General features: G+C 35.5%; 1 protein-coding gene across 1 annotated transcript; it reads right to left on the minus strand.

Moving 5' to 3' along the window:
* Positions 1-542: 542 nt before the first annotated feature.
* LOC141723958 (putative E3 ubiquitin-protein ligase ARI7) lies at positions 543-19,006 on the minus strand. The gene is made up of 15 exons (XM_074525929.1): positions 18,624-19,006; positions 10,089-10,213; positions 9,581-9,686; positions 9,404-9,494; positions 8,898-9,070; positions 8,521-8,625; positions 8,342-8,430; positions 7,782-7,889; positions 7,464-7,554; positions 7,281-7,370; positions 6,529-6,576; positions 5,855-5,926; positions 3,946-4,045; positions 3,741-3,864; positions 543-1,219 (listed from the first exon to the last, which is right to left on the minus strand). Exons 1-15 carry the CDS (start codon positions 18,795-18,797, stop codon positions 1,063-1,065), a joined length of 1,653 nt encoding a protein of 550 aa, XP_074382030.1. The 5' UTR covers positions 18,798-19,006; the 3' UTR covers positions 543-1,062.
* Between the last annotated feature and the right edge of the window lie 326 nt (positions 19,007-19,332).

The raw sequence follows: 19,332 nt of genomic DNA on the forward strand, positions 1-19,332 counted from the left end.
ATGTAGACTATAATTATTTATGTTAATACGTATACGTTCAATTTTGGATTTTTTGTGGATGACGTATATTACTTTTAACTAGGATTAATTGACTGTCAAAAAAAAGATAGGCAGATAAATTGACCAATACCCTTGTCTCTATTATAAGATACAAGTTGACTGGAAAATGACTTCCCAAACAGGACCATACCTATCACTCATGACTGGAACATTTTCACACAACAATTTCTAGACTGCCATAAGCAACACAAGTTCACTAAAAAATTTGACAAAATGTAACGAGGAGTCTTAACACAATAATCAAATGAACATTTTCTAGACTGCATAGTTGTGACAAAATTTCATCTAGACAGTTTAACAAAACATAGAATGTAACAAGGAGTCTTAACACAATAATCAAGTGAACCATGCGCCATTAAATTTTCCCTGGATTCTTCTATATTAAAAATGATGTAGGTTTTAAATATATTTGACAATCACGCTCAGAAATGAACTTTTGAGTCTAATGAGGTCACACTCACAAATAAAATAGTACTTCCGGGTGTAATAATGCCATCAAACAATTTATTCATCATGTACAGAACAAGTTAGCCCGTCATATTAATGAAAGACATAATTGCTTGACGCAAATGTTGGGGTATAAATAGTCGCGACACACGTTCACAAATCATAGCGCATAAAGATACAAGTGAACTGGAAAAAAAATACAAAGTGAGTGGGTAGAAGCTATATACAAAAAGGACCAACGTAGAATAAACATACAACAGTCCTTTCCTGTTCTTTCTTGAAACCATTCCAACTCAAGTGACAACTGTAAATCAGACAGCAAAGTAGTTCTTGTTTGCACAAACCAACCACAGTGACCAACTAGAAAAACTTTCTTATACTCACCCTTCCAATATCCTGCTTAATGAGATCTGTGTTTTAAAAATCTATATCTTATATATACATATATTTGAATGATCACCTTCAGTGTTGGCACATTTGTCATTTTACAGACCTGAAATAAGTGTAAGGATCACAAATTCAACTGCCTGAATCCTTGGTGCCTTCGCTTGATCCTTATATTTTGGTCAAGCTCTTTTTCGCACCTTTTGCATCGCTACTCTCTGCAACACCCTTTGAGCTTACTTTTATGCTAGAACCTCTTTTGGAGTCGACATCTGATAAACCATTCTCTAGTGCTCTAACCAAGTTCTCAAAGTAATTACGAGTGACGCTGCAAATTACAACTCATCAGCATATAGAATATATTAATAACTTGCAAATAAATAGAATATGTTAATAACTGCTGAACACCAACTTGAGTCTTAATCAGTGCAAAATTTAGAGATATGGCTAACTACATCCTTAATCATTAAGCAGGTAGGCCTTCAACCATTCTTAGTGCTCTAACCAAGTTTTTAAAGTCTTACGAGTGACACTGCAATCTAAAACTCTATATATTAGGTACTCTACCAATAAAAAAGATTAACATTAATCAAACACATAATTAAGAAAACAGTATAGATAACTGCTGAAAACTAATGGCAGCTACTCTTACTACTTGAGCTTTAATCAGTGCAATGTTAGATACAAGAGCTAACTAAATCCTTAACAGTTAGCATATGGGTCTTCATATATGTTGTACAAGCACTGAAAAGAAGGAAGTATAGAGTAAATTGGTAAAACGATAACTACTAAGGTATTTCAGCCGCAGGACCGCTACCCTAAAGGTTTCCCCACCGAAGAAAGAAGAAAATACGATGCATCTCATAGTTGGAAGACGGAAACAACAATAATAACAATCATAAGCTTAAAAGTAAAAACAACTGGATTTATTTTTCTTCATATTATATTATTTCATCATATAAATCGAAATAGAGCCCTATTTTTAAGGAAGTATCCTCTCTTAAGTAGGCCTACACAACATTTAGGGGGGCTTTCGGGAATTGGGATCCCATATGGCATATGCTACAGTTTGGATTAATAATATAAAAATTTGGAATGAGAACCCCTATCCTGTTAACTGGCTAAACAACAAACGTCAAGCAGTTCCCCTTTCTCGATCCGAGAAGTGTTATGCTGGAACTGGGTTGGAACGCCAGGTGGCTGTAGATTCAGGGGTTCCTGCTATACCCGAACTCGAAGGGAAGGTCATTTATACCCCTACATATTCTTTGGGATCCCAATTTTTCCCATCCCCAAACCTTGACCATGTATGGCCTTTGAGGAAATCAACCACCCCCTCGGGAATATGACTAGTGAAGTACCTAAGAACTGGTCAGCTTGTTTGTCCTCTGCAGAATGGTGGTACATAGACCTGGCAACGTTCCATGTCGTGTATAAACGTTCCGTGTACTTTTTTTCTTGTACCAAACCTTAAACCTGAACCCGACCCGGATTTGCATTCCTGTACCAATTTGGTGACACTAACCCGGAACTAATATATTCGTGTTTACCCGTTTTAGTACACTGAAGTACACTGATTATATACGAAAAATATTAATTGTTAAAAAATGTAATAGATAAATAAATGGTGAAGTGTTCACTCACGTAGTCAAGGAACAAATAAAATATATTTTAGTATTTACAATTATATATATGTTATTTAGAATAGGTAAAATTCACATTTGGTATTTAGTATATATATGTACATTATATATTTTAAAAAATTTAATTATTTATTTATTCCGTGTACTTTCGTTCCGTGTCGTGTACCTATATTGGAAACCCAAACCCGACACTAATTATATTCGTGTTTTTTCGTTTTCGTATTCGTGTACCAAATTATCGAACCCAAACACTAATTATTCGTGTCGTTTTGTACCGTGTTCACGTGTCGTCTACCCTTATTGCCAGGTCTAGTGGTACAGCAGCACCTTTCATACAACCTTGAATGCAACACCATTTCAAATTTTCAATATGGAATGAGACCTAGACATTTGGCTTGGAAGAACAATGGAGCATGTTGAGGCATCTCTCTCTCTCTCTAATACTCTTTTATCTATCTTAATCTAGATTTTATATTACTTAAAGCAACAGAAAACTCCAAAAACAGAATCAAACTAAGCCAGGAACACATCAATTCCTGACAGTAGTACTCAAATCAAACTTAATGACATTAAAGTACACTTAACACTCAACATGCAACTTTAAAGTAAACGTAACACTCCACACACAGCACTTCTAACATTTATCTTGCATCCACTGACTAGCCTTCCAGATATTTTAGGAGCTTTCCACACAGGAACAACCCACCAACCTTATACATGTTCTCTTTTCCCACAATATTCTTCCACCAAAGGACAATATATATGAACAGCTTCAACACAGGAACAACCCACCAACCTTATACATGTTCTCTTTTCCACAATATTCTTCCACCAAAGGACAATATATATGAACAGCTTCAACAGGTGATCTTGGTTTTGATTATATGCTAAACTTAAGAACAGTTTCAAGGGGCGATCCTGATTTAGAATTACTATTTACTACTAGCATATTTTAGAAATAATATAACAAACTTTCAGATGGGTCACCACCAAAGTAATTTTCATAACGAACTTTGATTACAGATGCTTAATATAAACACACCACTCACCAACTAACTTAACACCTTTTCACTTCCTAATTGCCAGAGAAATAATTCAATAATTCAACTTATGGGCTCATTTACGGAATTGAGCTTGGTTAATAACAGCTAAGAAATTTTAGAATTAGTTATACTTTTATTTTTGAAAAATTAAAAATAATTATACCTAGTCAAACCAGCCAGCTTTGTACGAAAGCTATTAAAATCTTCAGAGGTTCCATCCCCGAGGTAATTCTGTAGTTCCTTCTCAGCACATTGATGAAGCCTTTCTAGATTAGCCTCCGCTTCACCTGTTCAGAAATTTAAAACATGAACCGTGAACTATTCCTGAACAAGTGTTAGAGCAATAACATGTTTCAGTATGAATATACCTTGCAAGTACTCAAAAAACTGTCTTTTGATTTTCTCATGCTCTGGCAAATAAAATCCATATGCGTATGTCCATTTTAAAACTCGCCTACACTCCACGATCTGCCAGGATTAAAATTAATAAGCAACAATCAATCATATCATGCACGTAGAAGGTTTAACGAATAATACATCTGCTACGAGGTGTAAAAAGAGATGGACATCAAGTTGGTATTGTAAGTGGGACAAAACATGTCAGCTTCAAATTAGGTGGATTTATATGGCGCACAGGCACAGTGGAATTAGAGTGAATATGTTCTATTCAAGTTCTGTTCATTTAGCGAGTGTCGTGGCGGGTCAGGCCTTCGGACAGACAGCGTTTTCTTTTTCTTACATACATACATAGATAGCTTATTATAATATTAAAAGATAAAATGAATTAATTAGTTCTACCTAGTGCTAGGAAATTATTTAAAAAAACATATAATATCTAATTCAATACATAACAAATAATCTAACAGATACATATAAAGATACAGTTATGTACTAATGTTATTTGACATAATATCTAATTACTAATAATACACACATGTATAGATACAATGTGACATACCATTCACCATTTATATTTCAGTATTACATAGTGAATCCTCTTTCATTCATTTTTGTATCTAAAAAAAGAGAATGGTGACACGAGGCTGATTTTAGAAACTTTGTTAAATTAAAGAACTTCCCACATTTTTGGGCCATTGATCCAAAAGAATCGTTGGTCGATCATTTCCGTGACATCAAGTTTTGGTGGAATTTTCAAGAATTGATTACAAAAACCAGGACCCTTTTGCTAAGAGAAAAAACAGTGGCATTTTCCATAATTAATTGGAACTTAATATACTCAGGGTTCAACACGCATAACCAAGGTTTGAACCATAACTATATGTGATGAAAGTACTATGAACATCTGAACTCTTCCAAAAATGTTATAATTAACAAACCATAAACCCCAACTTCACATATTTCTACCAACCCTAAATTTGGGGAACGGAAAAACCAGAGGAAACGACGGCACTTGCTACAATTTATTAAACTTGCACGTACATAGATAAGGTTAAAAAGGACCCTCATGATATCAACATATCAGAATGAATAATACATGTAATATACACTTTTTTTGTACTTGTCTACACATATATATAAAAAGCATATGGAATGAACTTGATTCATAATACTTGCAATAGGACACATTACAAAATCAATTTACATATAGAAATTAATATTTAGAATCTACATGTACAGGTCGTGGCACAAGATAAACTGCATTAGGCACTAAACCAATATATCGCCACCCAGTCCAATAGTAAAACTGTTCGTTCCGACGCTGTTCTAGACTTGGCTCATGGACAGTAAGGTTTTAAAAATTTATAGTTTTTTGAAGGAAATACATTGATTGATGAGACTCAACTGAGGCAAAGATGAACGGAACTAGTTAATGTAGTGAAACATTCATTTAGGGGAGATGTTCCTGTATCTATCATTGTTGATTTACAAGCATCTTGGAAATTAGACAAATGAAATAGACTTTAATTACAGAATTTGAATGTACTAGCTCATAGATTCTCTGCTCTTAGTTTCTAGTTTCCCATCTACGTCTATATATTGCTATTATTAGGTATTAGTCCACTATCCCTACCTTTTATTTGTTCTTCCAGGAATCTTTATATTTCATATTACATCATGACAATTACGATTAGATGTAGACCAACAGCTGCAAGAACTTTTAGTAGAAAAGTTGAAGGGACTATTAGGAGATGAAAACTAACACATACATTGAGAAGTTATTGTCTTATTGAAAAACAATAAGGGCTTGAAGTTTTTTACTTGAATATTATTAACAGGATTCAAATTATAACTTCGATAAAAAAGCAGCAGACATACCTGTGACCATGCTTCTACTACAAACTTCAATTGTGACTCTGGTATCTTGTGTTTTTCACTGAGTTTTTCAAGCTAGACAAACATAAAGAAATTTACAAGTTAGTAACCATAGATTTAATGAAGTTGTTATATGGATACAGCAGCGGAGGAAGTAATTTACAAGATCGTCATGTGCTACATCTGTGGTTACAAAGGATACAAGATAACTCAATACACTGATTCAGTATGAAACTAAGATGATCTTCACATGAAAGATAAGCTTTGTGTGCTCACAAATGATACAAGATAACTCAATACTAATCAGTATGAGACTAGGCTGATCTCAGCCTCGTGGCAATAAAATGCATATCTTCTGAAAAAACTGAATTGTTTGGATAAAAGTCATGATTTGAAGATTTTTAGTAAATAAACATGTGCGTCAATTTTTTATACATCTCTATTCTCTGCCCTCATTTCGAACCTGTAAAAATTTCGTTTGTTCAAGTTTACATGTGAACTACTCGCCAAGTTATAACTCAGAACTTTGTACAACAATATCTAAATATAAATATTACACACAGTAATTTAACATTGTATATGAACTTGTAGAAAACCAATGATAGGTTACACATGTGATACAATCATCACTTGTTCGTATTTTAATTACAATTCAAAACAATAAGAAAAGTACTTACATGCACATTTTGCATTTGATGTAAATCTGCAAGTGCTTTCTGCCTCGACTGCCATTGAAAATGATAAAGTTGTCGAATATGATTAAACAGAATGCGAAGAATTAGCTATATCCAAAATAAAAACTAAAACATGGCAAAAAAATATAGTTATGGAGCGCGTGCAAAATGCAGTTGATCCGGTTCCTCTCTCTCCTGTTCTGTTTCCGGAGTACCAAAAAGAGTGTTAAAACAAAAACCAAACATGCAAGTTTTCCAACAGTACTTTGTAATCTACCACACTTAAAGAGCAATATACACTTGGCATCCCTGAAATGAAAGATATTTCACTTATTTGGCCTTAAAACTGGCAACTAAATCGCTAGAGTTCAAAAGTTCTAAAAAAATATGAATTTCTTTCAAGAAAAACCATCAATTAAGGAGAAACCCTTTTCTTCATAAAATGGTAAATATAAACGGTTCATTAAGTTGTTAACTTCTATAATATCGCCAAATAAGTGAAATTTTGTTATTGACCGATTGTAAATCACTCTCAACTTCGCTATAAACTAAAAATGTTCTTCATTTTCAAGGGAAAATGATATTAACGAAGATGGTACAGTTCCTCTTTCAACTACAATTAAATTTCAAGGGAAGCTAAATTAAGTAAGGTGGTATAGTTTATGGTTCTACGATAATGAAGAGATCAGGAGTTTCAATTTATAAAGGCCGTGTGACAGCTTCAAATAGAGATTTAGGGACAAACTTGATCATACCGATTGGTTGGTTGCCCATCGTTCATAATAATGTGTATATCTTTCCAAAGAATTTTTAGCCATCTCCCTTCTCTTTTCAGACTCATCATACTGCAAAGGATACAACATGCAAGGGATACATTATTATGACTCATTTTCGGTATAAAACAGAAAAGTCTAGTGACATGAGAGTATGATTATTACCGCTCCCTCTTGTTTTGCTGCTTCATAACGATTACAAGCGTAAAAGCCGCCAGTTCTCTCACCATGCTCAGACCAGACACCAAGACATAGCCTGCAGTGCACATCAAATGTTAATATGACGAAATCATAATACTGCAAAGCAAAATCAGTATTTTTCAAGCTAATCATCATTATAACACTACCCGCCACAACGAATAGGTAAGGATCTAGAAACTGAAAGTTTCATGCATACGCTAATACATATATGAAAGGAGAAAGATATTGAACACGCGTTATTAAAGAAAAGCATCTAATACATCTAAAAAACCTGATGCTTACCAGCAAAACTCAAATTTGCAGGGTGGTGTGCAAGTCATGTGCATGCAACCTTGATTTTTCTCAATTGGTCTCTTACATTTTGGACAGGGCTTCGAATTGGCGAGTATCCTGTAAAATAAAAATATATTCGTTAGCATTATACTGCCAAAAAAATATATGACAACCACTTATTCAATAACTTAGACAGACACATTGAAAATTTAATTCCACGATAGAGATGTTCATTTTAAATAACTGCTTCGTGTATATATAGATGTGCCTGTGGTGCATGACTTCTTTGAGATGCATAGTTATTATGCCATACAATAATCAAATTATAACCGATGAATTTTTTGATACTGTAATAGATATTTTCACATGTTTACTATAGAAGCTAGATCAGCTACTAATCCTTAGATTACAAAACATAAAGTGACTTGATGGACAGTCTAATTAGAAGATTTCCAAAAAAAAAGGTAATCTTAGACCTAAAATGTAAAGGATGATCATCAGACCATTAACAAATGAAACAGGAACTGCTTAAATACATTCCAAAATTACTATCAGAAGTAACGACCTACCAGTTCATGTTCTCAGATTCGGCTGTATTTTTCAATATCCATTTAGACACAGTTTCACAGTCTACTGGACGGTGAGCTTCCTCTGTACACTGTAACAGAAGTTTGAAACTTAAGCATACTGAAACACATCCAATTGATACATAAAATAAACCAAAACCAAAAAATGCTGACAAACCTACATTCCAACAAAAGCTATATGAGCACAGACATGACACATCATGGCTTCCACTTCCAAAATCAAATTCAACCGCACAATCACATCCAGGCGCAGGACACCACTTGGTCTACACAAATAAATTATTAGACAGTATAGGAGAGCTTATATATCCCTTGAAGTGCTTATTTAGAGGGAGAAGCAGTTAAATTGGTTTGATATTTTCAAATTAGCACTTTTTTGTGAGAGAAATGCTAGGAAAATACCTTCTTTAATAGAAAACAAAGTGACAATCAAGGGGACAAAAAAAAAATGAATTGCAACTTAGTACATGTTCTTATCCTGGATTGAACCACAAGATGAAAGGTAAAGTAAGACAGTCAAATGCTTAGAGAAATGTACCTTTCGATTATCTTCAATATAAGACCGAAGAAGGTAACGGTAATACTTTTCCTTGTCTTCACTGGACACCAACGCATTTATCATATCTTGACTCACAGCAGCATCACAAGATGGGTCTGGACACCTCAGTGTCAAGCATCCGGGCCCATCATTGATAGATGTGCTAATATATGCTAAAATCAGAAAGCACACAAGAGCGGTTAGATTTTAAAACTTGTTCTATAAATGGCAACTGCATAAACAGTACATTATTCTGACGCTTAAAATCTACCAGAAGGCGGAAATATTAATACAACCAAAAGAAACATAACAAAGAAGCATGTAGCTCCTGACACACTGAAATTGGCACATCAACCAGTGCTTGTATTAGCATCAACTTTCTAAGAAAATCTAATTAGTCGTATTCTGTGTAACAAAACAATCACCACAATCATGGAAGAGCTGGAGCAAGAGCTGTAAATCAGACCTCCAATATAATTTAGATTAACCATGGCTGAGAAATATACCTGCCCAACATGTACAACAATAAGGATGGCCACAAGAAGCACTATTTATCTTATCAATATGATAGGATTCAAAACAGATCGCACAGATCAGCTGCCAAAAAAAATGAAGCCATCAACAACAGTACAAACAGGGAATGTGAGTCAACAAATTGAACCAACTTCTACAATAGAGTGTACTTTTCCATCATTTTGAGATTTAACAGCTCGCTCTTCCACTAGACCAACAGCCTTGCGAACTCTATCTTCATCTGAAAACCATGCCTCATGTACACTATTGACACTCCTACATTGTCAATTTTTCTTATCAGATACATGTAAATAAGTTAAACAGAATCGGTAATTTCACTATGTTTGTGATTTGGTATTTAGTAATACGTTACTAATGAACATGCAAACAGACACCAATGACTGTATATACATCAGATTCTGCAAGTTACAAATATGAAGATAAGGAACAGAACATGAACAAAGCTCAACGTATCACATGATAATCCCTGTATCCAATTTAATAAACAAAACTATTGTTAAAAACTTGTGAAAGGAAATCAGAAATAACTAACCAATTCATACCCAAATGATTAAAATTTTAAGGAAATAGAAGGGAGAAACGTAATCATTCCACTCTTTGTACTATCTAGCATAGAAAGGAAATATGATCACGGCAAGAAAAAAGAAGGGGGTTCACCATTTATACTGGCGAAGTAGCATGCATGCAGAAACTCTTGGAATGGAAAGTACTGCAGAAATTCTTGCAATATCATCTTCCTGGCGTTGTCGTATATCTTCTTCCTTCAAGACAGTATAATTCTTCTGCAACACAAAAGCAGTGCAGAAGCTAAGAAAGGAAACAATGACAAACTAAAAATATGACGAAAGCGCCCAACCTTTCTAAAGTAATAAAGATATACCCACTGCGAAGAAATAAGTATTTAGAGAAATTACAACACAGTAAGTTACATGATGAAATTAGAGTTTAGAGAGCAGCAAGATCAGTAAAATTATACAAGCAACCAGCCAAATATTTATCTAAAGCAAGGATAGCCAACTTCAAGTTCAAAACTTGTTTAGCACCCATTCACGAAAACATAAAAATATAATTCAAGTATTAAAAATATTTAAAACGGACAGCAGATCACCAAACAGGAAGGGTTCAACAAATTAAAAAAGGAGGAAATAACAAAATAAGAAAAATTAGCATATAACCCTTAACTTCAAGTTCAAAACTTGTTTAGCAAGGATAGCCAACTAACAACTTCAAGTTCAAAACTTGTTTAGCACCCATTCACGAAAACATAAAAAAATATAATTCAAGTGTTAAACAAATTTAAAACGGAACATCAGAGCACCAAACAGGAAGGGTTCAACAAATTAAAAATGGACAGGAAATAACAAAATAAGGAAAATTAACATATAACCCTTAACTGAACACTTCTCGGCCACAATTTCAGCAAGAGTTCATATCATTAAATCATTGGGAACAAAAGTAACAATATTAGTACCACAAAAATTAAGTTGGCGACCAACCAAAAAAGAGATAATTACCGCAAGCATGACTCATCAACATGAGAAATATCAACACCTAATACATTAAAAAAAAACAGTTTGCATATTTAGGATCCGTTTAAAAGGGGGGCAGGGAAGAATCGAGGGAATTGGGGAGGGAAGGGAAGGGTTAGGATTAAAACTGTATACCAGGAATCATTGTCTCAAAATCCCAAAAGGAGAACAACCTTTAGTGTCAACCAACAGAGGATCTATAATTATTATGGTAAATTTGTATACACAACTAGAACTTGATTTGCATATGTGAACTACTATGGCATCACTTATGATCAACTAATGAACATTTATAACTATCTCGAATTTTGTTCATAAGAACACTACAAAAGTATATTTCCACCTAAAAAATGCACATTAAGTGTTCAACCGGACATTCTTCTTTGTATAATGCAATAGAGCGTGAATTTGATACACCAAAGAAGAGATTTTTTTTATAACAAATGGATCTAGCAAGTGAGATTAAAGCAAAGATCTCAACCCTAAAAACAGATTTCATGTCATAATTAACACTTGCCGAAGTTGATTAAGAAATTAAAAATGGCAGTGTTACCAAAGAACAATTATCACATAGAGATTATGAACACGAGAATGCTAAAGGAGAAGATTTCGTTAGAGAATCCATGGCAGCGCACATGTGGGCTAATCATTCTTTGCAATTTCAGCACCTCAAACAACCTTTACTTAGTCAGATTTTTAATGGATTTACATATTATTATTCCATACTTGATTGTTTTATGTGATTTAAAGATAAGAAAAATGACTAGAAAGACACATACTAATATTCTTGGATAGGATATTTATAAGTCTAGAAGCATGTTTCTGATGTGAAAACTTACCCATTCCAAATAAACTTTTAGTCCACACCTAATAGCTAGATGATGCAAAAAACTGTCAATGAAATGCAATCTAATATCTCTAATAGTAAATGCAACGCATGCAATCTGAGACATTAAACTCTTTGCCGTCTATTAATTGTCATGTTTAGCATATTCCATTTACCACTGTGATGCTCTTACGTGTCGCATGAAATGGCATCACATCTACGATAGGAAATTGAGAGTTTCCGTGGCATTTCCAGAATTAGCACCCAAAATTGTGGAATATATATTTGAATAACTTAACACTTATGGATGGCAATGGAGTTGAGATCAAGAGAACTTATTTAAACCAACGGCTAGTTTAAGCTAATCTGAATGGCCTAATTGTTCATGAATTTTCTTTCTTCTTGGTTGCCACTTCAATGGCAGAGTTCCCTTTTCTCATGGTACGTACTATTCATCTTTAACATGTTGGAAAATATGGGTATAAGTCCCATATTGGCAAGTCATATTTTTTGAGCATTATGACTAAAAGATGTGTGAGATATGATGATATTCTCTTAATAATGGAAATTATTATTTTCCATTAGAATTTGGCTCAAATATTATGGCATAAATTAATTTGATTTTGTTTCAGATTAATTGATATGGTGTATGTCTTGATATATTTAATGATTCTGTTTCAGATTATTTATGGAATAGAGTAGCTTGCAAGTATTACACTGATTTCATAATTAATGATATTTAATTATGGAAAAGAGTAACGCACAAGTCTATCTACACCTATATAAACACCTCTAAGGCGTAGGGTTAGACACCAAAAACATATTAGCCTTTAAACACAAAACTCTCTCTCTCTCTCGGTGATAGTTTCGTACCCGTTCAAGCTCGCTGAAGGTGCTCGTTATCCGTAACGCCGCCACTACCTCGTTTTATCCTGGGAGGCTATCGACTTGCACATACGGTGAGAGGCGAAATAGCTTTAAGGAGACAGTTTCAACTGGACTCGAGGATCTCTCTTCTGTTTATATCCTTTCTTCCTCCGTTTGATTTCGTTTACTCACGCACACATTTGTTCGATTATATGTATTAATCGCAGATTGTATTCACAATCTTAAAGCTATTTATTTTATATACATCTGTGACTGATACATCTGTATCTGCTTGTTTTGTTGAGTAACAGATCGATGGAGAACCAAACTGCGAACGATTCGATGAACATGACGGCTGATCCCAACGCACAGATCACTGGATCTGATGGGGTTCACCAGCAGCCGGTTAACCCTACCGCACGGATCGTACGATCTGATGGGGGTCAAACGCCTGTTGGACATGTGCCTTCGGGACATGTGCCTGTGGGACACACTGTCATTGGACAGTTTAGTGTTCCTCTTGGACAGATATCGGCAGGATTCACTCCTCCGATCATACCTGCGGTGCCTACTGGTGTGCATACACCTGTAGTACAGACGCACGTACCATCTGTTCCACCTGTGGTGCCTGCTGCACCTGTTATGCAAACTGTGCCTGCTGCACATGCTGAAAAACCTGAGAAGTTCAACGGAACGAACTTCAAACGTTGGCAACAAAAGATGCACTTTTATCTGACCACGTTGCATATGGATCGCTTCCTTAAGGAAGAACCACCGTTGCTCACTGCTGAGAGTAACATGCAGACTGTGTATGCTGCTGATGCTTGGAAGCACTCCGATTACATATGTCGGAACTATGTGTTAAATTGTGTGTCTGACTCGTTGTATAACGTATACAGCGCGAAGCCAACAGCTAAGGTCTTATGGGAGTCACTTGACCATAAGTATAAAACCGAGGACGCTGGGGCAAAGAAGTGGATTGTTGGCCGCTTTCTTGATTATAAGATGGAAGACTCTAAGACTGTGGTCAGTCAGGTGCAGGAACTGCAGGTGATCATTCATGACATTCATGCTGAGAGAATGGTCGTAAGTGAGTCTTTCCAAGTTGCTGCTGTTATTGAAAAGCTTCCACCTGGATGGAAAGATTTTAAGAACTACCTTAAGCACAAGCGAAAGGAGATGTCTATGGAGGATCTTATTGTTAGACTTCGTATTGAAGAAGACAACAGAGGGTCCGAGAAGAAAGTTAATGTTGCCACTGAGAAGGCAAACATGGTGGAGCACGCTCAAAGCTCCAAGCCCAAGAAGACTAATTCTAGTAAAGGGGCAAAGCTGGCACCCAAAGGAGGGATTTCGAAGTCGAAATTTCAGGGGAAGTGCTACAACTGTGATAAAGTTGGTCATAGGTCTTCTGACTGCAAAAAGCCCAAGAAGCCCAACAAGAAGAAAGAAGCAAACATGGTAGAGAATATCTCCAAGGATATGGGTGATATAGACCTCTATGCTACGGTCTCTGAAGTGAATATGGTCAGTTCTAATCCACGTGAATGGTGGATTGATACTGGTGCTACTAGGCATGTTTGCTCAGACAAGGCGATTTTCTCTAGCCTCAAAGCTTCTGATGCTGGTGAGAAGCTCTACATGGGGAATTCAGCAACTTCTACCATTGAGGGTGAAGGCACGATGATCCTGAAGATGACCTCTGGGAAGAATCTGACTTTGAAGAATGTACTTTATGTGCCTGATATTCGCAAGAACCTTGTGTCTGGTTCTCTGTTGAGTAAGCATGGCTTTCGCATTGTAATAGAGTCAGATAAAGTAATTTTGTCTAAGAGTAGTATGTTTGTAGGCAAGGGTTATTTAACCGATGGGCTTTTTAAGCTCAATGTAATGTCCGTTAAGGACGATAATGAAATGAAGAATTCTTCTGCTTACTTGCTTGAGTCTCCTAATTTATGGCATGCTAGATTAGGACATGTAAATTATGACACTTTACGACGTTTAAGTGCAAAAGAATACATACCTAAACTTACTATCGATTCAAAACATAAGTGTGAGACTTGTGTTGAGGCAAAATTAACGAGATCATCATTTAAACGTGTGGAAAGGAACACCAAAGTGCTAGACCTAATACATAGCGACATATGTGATTTAAAATTCGCTCCAACAAGATGAGGAAACAAGTATCATATTACATTCATTGATGATTGTACAAAATACTGCTATGTATATTTGTTGAAAAGCAAAGACGAAGCTATAGATAAGTTTAAAATCTATAAGGAAGAAGTTGAGACACAACAGACTAAGAAAATCAAAGCGATACGAAGTGATCGTGGAGGTGAATATGTTGAACCATTTGGAGAATTCTGTTCACAACATGGTATAATCCATGAGGTCACTGCACCATACTCCCCTCAGTCAAATGGTGTGGCTGAAAGGAAGAATCGCACTCTGAAAGAAATGATGAATGCGATGTTGTTAAGCTCTGGGCTTCCACAATCGATGTGGGGAGAAGTCATCTTAAGCGCAAATAATATTTTAAATATTACGATGCGCAAGAATAAGGATGTAAGTCCTTATGAAATGTGGAAGAAAAAGAAACCAAGTTACCAACACCTGAAAGTGTGGGGGTGCCTTGCAAAGGTACTAATCCCTACACCGAAGAAGGTGAAGATAGGTCCTAAGACTGTGGATTGTATCTTCATCAGATATCCTCCACACAGCACTGCATATCGGTTTCTTGTTCATGAATCCAAGATTCCTGATATTCAAAAGAATACCATTATGGAATCAAGGAATGCCTCATTCTTTGAGACGATGTTTCCCTGTAATCCAGGAAACCAACAACCTACGACGTCTAAACGATCTCATGAGTCTGTAGATGACGATAATGAGAGTGACGAAAGTGAAGACAAAAATGTGGGGTAGTGAGAAGGAGCAAAAGACAACGAACGGAGAAATCCTATGGGTCTGATTTTATGACCTATTTGCTCGAAGAAGGTGACCCAAAAACTTATAAGGAGGCGGTTACCTCACCTGATGGGCCTATGTGGAAAGAGGCCATCAAGAATGAAGTTGATTCAATTATGCAAAATCATACTTGGAAATTAGTGGACGTGCCAACTGGTTGCAAACCATTAGGTAGCAAGTGGGTTTTCAAGAAGAAGTTGAAAACTGATGGCACTATTGATAAGTATAAGGCTAGACTTGTAATTAAAGGATACAAGCAACAAAAAGGCCTTGATTACTTTGATACATATTCCATAAGGATGATGTTTGCTATTGCTGCAATGCGTAATCTAACTGTACATCAAATGGATGTGAAAACAGCCTTCCTAAATGGGGACATAGATGAGGAAATCTATATGGAACAACCCGAAGGGTTTGTTGTCCCAGGACAAGAAAGGAAAGTTTGTAGATTGGTGAAATCATTGTATGGTTTGAAACAAGCGCCTATGAAATGGCATGAAAAATTTGATGAGGTCGTGCTGGCCAATGGCTTCAAAATCAATGAATGTGATAGCTGTGCCTATTACAAGGATAACGAGAACAGCTATGTCAAGGAGAATGACAATGGCTATGTCATGATGACGCTATATGTAGATGATCTACTTATTGCCGGAAGCAATGATAAAGTGATCAAATCTACCAAGGACATGTTGAAATCAAGATTCGACATGAAAGACATGGGACTAGCAAATGTAATTCTGGGAATTCAAATTTCTAGAACATCAGAGGGTCTCGCATTAAGTCAACCACATTATGTTGACAAGATCCTTGAGAAGTTTCTTAAGGATGACTTTGAGAAAGCTAGGACACCTGTGGATATGACTTTGCACCTATCCAAGAACAAAGGTGTAGCTGTTTCCCAATTGGAATACTAGAGGATAATTGGTAGTCTGATGTACCTCATGAGTTGTACAAGACCAGACATTGCATACTCAATTAGCAAGTTGAGTAGGTTTACGAGTAATCCGGGAGCTGATCACTGGAAAGCGATCATAAGGGTACTAAGGTACTTGAGGGGAACTCGAGACTAAATCATGATGACCAAATCACTGTGGGGGTAACCCCTGGCCTGTTCCTATGATGAGAAAACAGTGAGACCCGTAAGGTACGAGGTTAAGCTTTGAGCTTTTAATGATCTTTGATGAATACATGGAGCTCAGGAGTGAACGCATGGAATTCAGTTGAGTAAACGCGGGTTACTCTATAAGATAAAGATCACCTATGTGGGAGAGAAGTGGGGCCGCTTCAAAGGAGAATTGCGAGGCACAATTCTTTAGAAACTTCTGCAGAACCAGGACGATGTTCCATGGCCAAAATGGACATACTCATGAGAGCTGAACGAGTCAGAAACGATATAGTGATAAGTATATCATCGTTTACACAAACGGTCGAACAGTTCAAGGACAAGCACGTCTACTGTCTACCAGTAAAGTCGGTATGCTTACTCGAGCGAAGGTTCAAGGAGCATTCTCTACCTATCGTATGCTATATCTGATCGAAGAAACTATCACCAAGTCAAACTCCGTGTCTGTCTGTCTGGTGTGTGCTACTAAGATCACCAATCTCACCCATGTGGGGGATTGTTGGAAAATATGGGTATAAGTCCCATATTGGCAAGTCATATTTTTTGAGCATTATGACTAAAAGATGTGTGAGATATGATGATATTCTCTTAATAATGGAAATTATTATTTTCCATTAGAATTTGGCTCAAATATTATGGCATAAATTAATTTGATTTTGTTTCAGATTAATTGATATGGTGTATGTCTTGATATATTTAATCTGATTTTGTTTCAGATTATTTATGGAATAGAGTAGCTTGCAAGTATTACACCGATTTCATAATTAATGATATTTAATTATGGAAAAGAGTAGCGCACAAGTCTATCTACACCTATATAAACACCTCTAAGGCGTTAGGGTTAGACACCAAAAACATATTCGCCTTTAAACACAAAACTCTCTCTCTCTCGGTGATAGTTTCGTACCCGTTCAAGCTCGCTGAAGGTGCTCGTTATCCGTAACGCCGCCGCTACCTCGTTTTATCCTGGGAGGCTATCGACTCGCACATACGGTGAGAGGCGAAATAGCTTTAAGGAGACAGTTTCAACTGGACTCGAGGATCTCTCTTCTGTTTATATCCTTTCTTCCTCCATTTGATTTCGTTTACTCACGCACACATTTGTTTGATTATATGTATTAATCGCAGATTGTATTCACATAACAAAAATATCTCAATCTGGCATTGATATTTATAGTTCCACGACTCCACGGGAATATTTAGAAATCATCTTGATGAAATTGAGCAGCTGAGAGGTAACATCATATCTTTTAAATGTTCTAGTATCAAGTTTAGCAACGAAGAACTCTAGTTTCGATACAAATTAAGATCCTTTTATCTTGTAGTTAATCTACTAGTTCCGTTTTATACAGCTTTGAAAATAACGAGTACCAGTTGAAGATGTTTCTGTAGTTACTATTTTCCTCTTAAACTTGAAATTCACACATATTTGATAATATGCGATATGTATTTATAGTTTGAAGAATATAACTCTTGAATAATGATGATTCAGGAAGTTAATTTTGTTTTATAGAAAGTTGATGTTATGAACCCTTGATGACCAAAGCTTTAAATCAAAATTTGCAATGGTTTACCCTACAGGAAACACGCACAAAACACCGTAATGGACTTAATTTACTATTACTTGTCCTAATTTAAATTGTCAGACTTAATTTACAATTACTTGTCCTAATTTAAAATGTCACCATAATGGACTTAAGTTAAAATTACTTGTCCTGATTTAAACTGTTTAATTCTAAAATTAACTCTACAAGAAATTGATTAGTGGCAGTAATTATCAGGACATTCAACTTGAGAAAAATAATGACAGCACAATCAAATATATACAACATCAACACACTACATAAAAAGCGATTAAATTAGAAATAAAAAAGAACCTGCTGGCTGATAGAGGCAAGTTTTCCAGAAGCATCATCGGAATCATTATCATAGGCATAATCATCATTATCGCTGTCAACCACAACATCACCTTCATCATCATCATCATAATCATCGCTGCTGTACAAGTCCTCTAGATCGTTAGCATCGTGCATATCATCCTCCGAATCCATCAAAAAACCTTTCAAATTCACACTTTCCGATCAGGTACTCGCCAAATTAGGCTTGTAGGTGTATGCACAAACGGGAATAATCAGATATATATATACACACACGAGAGAGAGAATTGTTGGGAGGTTGGAAGCTTTTGTGTGAATTTTGGGACAAGAAAATTGCGGAGGGATATATATATATACGCCAAACATAAAAGTTTTGTTATGGTATTTGTTGTTCGTACACGCTGAGGAATCGAATTATAACGTTTTCAACTGTAACACGTTATTTTTTTATTTTTCTAAATTAAAATAACTTATTTAAAACACATCCTTGGTAATTGAATTATAATAGAAAAACAAATAAAAGTCATTACCAACTATAACATGTTATCTTTTTATTTCTCTCAATTAAAATAATTTTTTTAAATAATTTAATAAAATAAAATAATAATATTATAACCACTAATAACTAATAAATTAACTCTTTCAGCTACATAATTATTTGTTTTATTTAATTATTATTTTACTTAAAGACTTTGTTAAACTCTTTGAC

This window comes from Apium graveolens, chromosome 5 (genome assembly GCF_009905375.1).
Source record: "Apium graveolens cultivar Ventura chromosome 5, ASM990537v1, whole genome shotgun sequence".
In the NCBI taxonomy this organism is placed as follows: Eukaryota; Viridiplantae; Streptophyta; class Magnoliopsida; order Apiales; family Apiaceae; genus Apium; species Apium graveolens.

Coding starts and splice junctions, on each gene's coding strand:
- LOC141723958 (XM_074525929.1), bottom strand. CDS start 18,797: ATGGATTCGGAGGATGATATGCACGATGCTAACGATCTAGAGGACTTG. Junction 9,495..9,580: donor AATCTCAAAATGATGGAAAA/GTACACTCTATT, acceptor TTTTTTTGGCAG/CTGATCTGTGCGATCTGTTT. Junction 7,371..7,463: donor CAGCAAAACAAGAGGGAGCG/GTAATAATCATA, acceptor TATCCTTTGCAG/TATGATGAGTCTGAAAAGAG.